The 6,960-nt window shown below is 32.9% G+C and overlaps 1 protein-coding gene across 2 annotated transcripts; it reads right to left on the reverse strand.

Moving 5' to 3' along the window:
• Positions 2,700-5,687, reverse strand: LOC104757148 (ubiquitin thioesterase otubain-like). 2 transcript variants are annotated; one of them, XM_010479872.2, is made up of 10 exons: positions 5,488-5,687; positions 5,066-5,259; positions 4,774-4,839; positions 4,605-4,688; positions 4,352-4,474; positions 4,190-4,242; positions 3,996-4,045; positions 3,795-3,895; positions 3,122-3,379; positions 2,700-3,008 (listed from the first exon to the last, which is right to left on the reverse strand). In XM_010479872.2, exons 2-10 carry the CDS (start codon positions 5,222-5,224, stop codon positions 2,985-2,987), a joined length of 918 nt encoding a protein of 305 aa, XP_010478174.1. In that variant the 5' UTR covers positions 5,225-5,259; positions 5,488-5,687; the 3' UTR covers positions 2,700-2,984. The 2 variants fall into 2 exon arrangements, with proteins under 2 accessions (XP_010478174.1, XP_010478173.1); XM_010479871.2 differs by having other exon boundaries at positions 5,066-5,265.

Here is a 6,960-nt window from a genome sequence, read left to right on the forward strand (position 1 = left end):
TTTTTTTTTTTTTTTTTTTTTGAAAAAAAACACTATTCATTTTTCTGGGGTGATATATGTGTTTTAGTGTTTAGCTTCACTTTGGGTTAACTTTAGCTTCACTTTGGGTTAACTCATTTTCGATATTTAATTTGAATTAGTCGGATTCCAAATACACTACATTAAAGTGTAAAATAAATATAAGAAAAAATCATATTTGATAAAAGTAAGCTGTAAAGTTTATAATTCTTAATTTTTGGAGATTTTCATATCATGATGATTGTAATTCTTTTTTTAAAAGCTTATTTTTATTAATTTTGAATTGTTCAAAACAAAATATTGAGATTGGCGGGACAATTAAGTCAGAGTGTAACTGTTAATCATAATATGTCAAACAAAACTAGGTCATAATCATAATACAACTTTCGAACATTCCAAATGGGAGATCATTTCAACACTAGGGACGGGACGCTTGAAAGATGATGGAGTGCCATGTCTTCCTAGATGTTTGAGTAACTTGTCACACTCTCTGGAAATAGTTTCGCCGATCAGCCGGCCACATGTTCTTAAGTAGTTCGGACTCTTTGATAGCCAAAAAATCTACTCCATCATATATGTACAAACAAAGTGAAAAGCTAGTGTAGGCATTTCAAGTTTTATTAATGTATGTGATTATTATTCCCATCCTGTTCCACAAAGATATATGGGTTCCATACGTTCTAACTTTTTTTTTTCTGTCGGCTCATACGTTCTAACTTAGTAAACTTACTTTTATAAACGAAATTGATTGAGATAATACTAATCTACTTCTTCTTTTTTCACATATCCATATCAAGAAACAAGATCCCCATACACCTTTTACAGCCTTACTTTTCTGGCTGATATTTTCAAATATATTTCACTTTTATGTATTGGTCTATGCATGTGACTATGTCTCATTTGTATGTGTGTAATATATATCTATATTAACATACTAATAATGGAAAATTATATAGTATAAGAGGAAGAGAGAGATAGAGGGGTAGGTCAAAAGGAAAGGCTTTGAGTTTTTCTAAAATGAAAATTGTAACGGTAACAAGTGTGTGTATGAGTCTTTTTTGTGAGGTGTAGTGGGGAATTGTTAAATCAAAGAGAGAACATGCCTATACCAATCACACCCTATTTTCCTCTCCTCGTCTAATTTTCTTACCTTTTGTCTTCAAACTTTTTCTTCTCTTTTTCGCTTTAGTTGTTGTCCCTTTCATTATTTTAGCTAGGTTATAAAATCCCAAACGTAAGCTCACAATTTGTCCTGTGAGAAATGATTAAAAAATACTCAAAAATGTGTATAAGTACTTAAATGGCAATATTTGGTAGATTTTTAATAAAAGGTGAGAAATAGACTTCAAAAATCATGTTTGAGAGATCTGTATTCTTCTTTGTTTCTGAAAAGTATGCATTTTAACATATAGTTCAACTTCTAATATGTCTGATTTTGAGCAAGGAATTCATTAGTAGTAAAATATATAGGTTAATCAATACATCAGTGTAATGGATAATATATATAATGCAATTATCGATTAATGGGAGATCTAAGGGCACTTCTGGTGGAGAATGCTAATCAAAGGACTTGTTAATAAAAAATTAATATAGTAATGAGACAGAAGAAAAGAAGATAACAAGAAACGTTTCTCAGAAAAAAATTGACAGCTGTCATTTTATTAATGGTTACTATTATTAAAAGATAATAAATATATAAATATGATTAAAATCATATATATATATTTTTAAAAGTAACCTTACATAGCTGCTGTTGGTGTTGGTCTAAGAGCATCTCCAATTCATCTCTATTTTTTTTTATAATAAAGATCCTTTATAATAGAGATGAGATTCACTCCAACTCACATTTATTCTCACTTTTAAAATAAAGATTGTTATATTTTCCTCTATTTATAGAAGAACTCTATTTTTTCTACAAAGGTTTCTCTATATATAGAGGAAAAAAATAGCAATCTTTATCTTAGAGGTGAGAATAGAGATTGATTGGAGTAAAACCCACATCTATTATAAAAAAAAATATAGAAAAAACCATTGGAGATGGTCTAAGACATCTAAGTGAATCTCATGTCTACCTTTACTATGGCGGGTGACTTTGACCCTTTTTACTACTACTAGTACTGGAATTATGTTCAGTTTGCATTGTTCAATTAGAGGAACAATGGTGCCAAGTTTGATTTCGATTTCATTTGGGATATACACGGATTCTCTTTTGTTTTGGGACAAGCTTCCAAAGAAGAAAGTGACAAACAAAAAAACGGACGTCTACATACACTATACTATACAATCTGAGCTTCTACAGTATAGTCTTTAGATGGTTGTGACAAAGGAAATACGGAATTGATACTAACACTTATCTTTTGGACTCTTCTGTTACATTTTTTGGGGGTACTATATACTTAACGAGACTAATAAATTATGTGTGAAAGGGGTTAAACCCACCCCACTTTAATAAAATGGTCGAAAGAATCCACTGTCCACAATGAGCCAACATGCGCAGCCCACATTTTTTGGCATCAAAATTGTAGCCTTAACTCGTCCAATGATAGGACAATTCATGCCCAATCTGCTTGTTCTTTGCCATTAAGGACACTCCAAAAGGGTTTGCTTTCTTTGTCATATTTATTTTGGACTAGACTTAACCAAAATGTTTTAATTCAATTTAAAGACATTCAGTCAGGCCATTAAAACAAACTTGGAACTATGCCACTAGTGAAATGGCAAACCCTTTGGTTCCACTTGCTCATCAATAATACTACAAAGGAATTTATCATGAAAATACAAGGCAAGAGCAAAATAAAGAGACGGTCCATTCTATATCAATGTTGCAAAAAGGGTTCTTTTATCATAATCCAGGAGCAAATAGATGATGTAATTGTTGATTGTTCCATGGTTTCATCCACATGAATCCATACTACCAAAGTTTTTTTGTAAACATCTTCTAATGGGTTTTATGATATATCAAATGATCATTTTCCCACATTGTCCGATACCTGTAACAGCACAATCATCAACTTTTTTTTTTTTTTGACAAACCACAATCATCAACTTAAACCAGGAAAAATCGAATAGGAAGAGAGGTCATATGTCGATATCGTGTTATTACCTTACAAGATGACTTGGGGTAGAGGATATCGTAATGGCCTGGACGATACAACAAGGTTATAAAAGGTGCTGAAGCTTCTTCTTTCTCATTAGTGCCCACAGGAACAAAGTCATGGTGGTTCACAGTGACGCCTCCATTATCACATGAGCTACGGTCAAGATACACAACCCGGATTGCAACACCAAGCGCGTCTGACAAAGCGGTTATGTGAATATGGTCACTCTCTTCCCCCATTGGTTCGACCGAGGACTTGCAAAACTATAGCAAACTAGTGTTAATACTTTGCATGCACCTATGCTCTAATAATCTAGTAACAGGTATTCAGAGCTTTCTACAGAATATTTAGTTTAAGCATAAGTGCAAGTGACTTAGAGTCTCACGACACTGAAAAATCCCATACAAAGCAAGCGAGTTTGGTAGCATCCAGTTTTGATTTTATACATTGTAAATGCATCTCTAAACTAACCTACACCATCTTTGTTATACATTTCTGCATAATGCTACAATGGACAACTAGAAACGTACCACCAACATAAATTTTCAGAGGTTACAAGAGTGTTATTGTTACTGAAAGACTTAGAAAATGACAGAAATGTCACAGAGACACATGAAGAAAATATCAAATATATCATCAAGTGGCTAGACTTCCAAAACATAGTAAGCGTGTACAAACCTGATCCACTGTTGTGTTTGATAAGCCTGCTATAAAGGGCTCGAAAAAATCTGCACGCGTTCGTATATCACCAGCCGTAACAAACCTGAAGAACATTACAACTAAAACAACAAAACTTGTCAACACTACGAACAGTTGGATTTGGATATGCATCACCAACGAAAATCAGAGCAATGATAAAGAAAAATTAAAGCAACTTACTGTAGTCTGAGACTGACTGATCTCTACTTCTATTAACGAGCTCATCATAGCTGTAAGAGAAAGATAGTTGCAAAAAGGATGAGATACTATGAGAAGACCCTTGTGCCAATCATGGAAGTCAGAACTTATCACACGAAAACCGAAATCAAACTCAAATGCCAATTAAAAAGCCGTCTAGGGAAATAGTCCTCTACCTTATAGACTCCTCACTTCCTTGGAGAATGTCATCTAGTTGCTCAAGGAACAGCTGTATCATTAAGAAAAACAAAATTGAGCATTTGGTTATAATATTAACAAATTTCAATGGCAGACACTAGAAAACAAATCTCGAAAATAAAACAAGGTGGTCGATTTACCGCAAAGAAGTCCTCAAATGTAAAATCTGTATAACCTAAGTTTTGCAGAGTCTTTCTACATTTCTCAACATTGACCTTGATACGATCGACTTCAGCACGATCTTGTGATTCCAATATATGTTCCTGCAAGTAAAGTAGAAAGGAAAAAAACAAGTTTAGCTAGAGATACAATCCACGTCTAAGCAAAACAGCACAATTCCAAAAACCGTAACTACACAAACAAAAGATTGTTGAAGACATTATGAGAACATACAAGGTAAGAGAACATAAAACTTCGGAAGAAGCAATTTCCATCGCCTCTTGTTCGCCGGATCGCCATATATTGATTGTCCAGTATCTACACGCATTGCAAACATGATAATTTAAAAAAGACTGAAAGCAACAACCTCGACAAACAAAGAGGATACAGAAAGAAAGGAAACCTTGATCTTCTCAAGCAAAATGGGACTCCCTGATTGGTACTCTGCAGCTAAACTAGAGAGAGGTTCCTGCAACAGCAATGAACCAAAAAGCATCAAACTTTTAAAAGTTTAAAACATGCAAAAGGTTTATTCATTTAAGGGAGCAAATTTTGTTTCACTTGTAATACAATGCAAAACATTAGTTCAAAGAACAGAGCAAGATTGACACTTTCATGTAGATTCCAAGAAACCCCAAATATAAAACAGGGAGATGAATTCAATATAAAGATGTGATAAGATTAGGGTCTCAAACCTTATCACCAACATAAGGAACTTTAGCAGATTCATCTTCTTGAAAAGATGGTTGATCCATAGAAGCATCTTCCAGTGATGAACAAGTTCCCCATTCTTCACACTTGATCGAAGCAGCTACTTCAGCATCATCCTTCACCATATCATTCTGATTCTGCATCCTCACTTCAATAAACTATATCTAGCTTATATAGCCTGAATCTACAATACCAATTTCAAAATCAAATTCGAAAACAAACTCAATTCATCAAGACTCTACAGAGTAATCAATCAACTGATCATCGAATTGAAGACAATTCAATCTTAAGTTATTCTAAATATGATTACTCGTTAAAAAAATTGTTCATCAAGAGTATTACGAATCTGGCGAATCAAACAAATCCGAATCAAAGAATCTTGAATTAGGGAAAGATCAATGGTTACCTGAAACAGAGATCGATTTGAAGGAAACAGAGATTATGCGATACTTGAGACCCTAATTGTGAAGCGGTTGGGACAACACTCTGAGACGTTTAAAAAGTGATGGAAGCTAAGAAAGATTGAGAGAGAGATTACTCAAATTGGGGAAACCAAAATCTTTTGATTGGAGGAGGAGGGGCACAACTGGTATAAAGTAAACTATGAGACGTTTCGCTTTTTCCCCAAAGTATGTTCACTTTTTTTATTTTTACTTTTTTTTTTTAAGACTAAATTAAAAGAAAACAAAAAAAGTCGAATCGTTTTTGGACCATAGAAACGACATGCAAAACGGTAGTCCAAATGGGCCTGAGTATTTATGGCCCTATAGAAGATAATTAATTTGGTCATTTGTGTTAAAATAACAACTTTTATAGTATTATTTAGTTATGAGGTTTAAAAAGTTTAATAAAATATTATATTTGAAGGATTTGTTTCTAATAACTTGGAAAGATTTAATAAGTTTTTGGGTTAAAAATAAGAATTTTAAATCTCGTAATTTTAAAAGATTTTACAATAAATCATAACAAATTTTCTAAATTCATCAAAATTATATTAAAACTCATTAAAAAAAAACATGGTAAACCTCAAAATCATATGAAATATAAGGTTGAATACAAACTCTAAAATTTCGTTAAAAAAAAATTGGATTTAGATGTTGGCCAATACTACTCGACCCTTAACATATTTTCCGAAAAGAAAAAAAAAAAAAAAACAAATTGTGCCCTTTTCTTTAACATGCATTTACGATCACATGCAACAAACCATTACTTTAAAGTAATTCCACAATCTTCTTTGTCTTAAAATTAACAGCGTGTTGGATTTAATCATTTTAGACATGATTAGTACAGTTATTAGAGATTGTACAGTCAGAAGAGCTTGAAAGTTTTTGGTGGTGGTTTCGTCTCTACTCTCTAACTCTAAGTTGGGGTGATTTTGTACATAGACCTTTATTTCTTCTAGTTTTTATCATAAAAGGAAAATATAGTTTTACCGGGTCACTCGTTTCATACCTTTACGGCTTTACCGAGTGCCGAGAGTCCAACAAGTTAAACACTCCCGAGAAAGTCTAGAGTGCTGAAAGTCCTCTTGCCTAGCTAACTCTTGCACAAAGACGACAAAACTTAAGCTCTGGAAAATAAAGTAATCTATGGTATGGTCCTGTCTGATTTATATGTAATGTTAATTCATTTGTGGTTTTGAGATGTTAAAAGGCCAACCGAAACAACATGTTCTATTACATCTCGTCAACCAAATTATATTTCTTTTCACATGCACCCTAATTCTACATTACTATTTTATAGTTTTTTTTCGTCTCGTCAAAAGACAAAATAATTATACGATTTATATAAGAAAAAAAAAAAAATTTGTATCCTTTTTTTTTTCTTATCTTTCCATGATGGAGCTAGCGCATGGGGCAAACGACTAAATAACCTTAAA

The sequence above is a fragment of the Camelina sativa genome, chromosome 17, assembly GCF_000633955.1.
Source record: "Camelina sativa cultivar DH55 chromosome 17, Cs, whole genome shotgun sequence".
Lineage (NCBI taxonomy): Eukaryota > Viridiplantae > Streptophyta > Magnoliopsida > Brassicales > Brassicaceae > Camelina > Camelina sativa.

Excerpts from the sequence above, each read along its gene's own strand:
- LOC104757148 (XM_010479872.2), bottom strand. The coding sequence starts at position 5,224 with ATGCAGAATCAGAATGATATGGTGAAGGATGATGCTGAAGTAGCTGCT. Across the intron at positions 4,840-5,065 it reads TTCCTTATGTTGGTGATAAG|GAACCTCTCTCTAGTTTAGC; the intron begins GTTTGAGACCCT and ends TTGCTGTTGCAG. Across the intron at positions 4,243-4,351 it reads CATTTGAGGACTTCTTTGCG|CTGTTCCTTGAGCAACTAGA; the intron begins GTAAATCGACCA and ends TTAATGATACAG.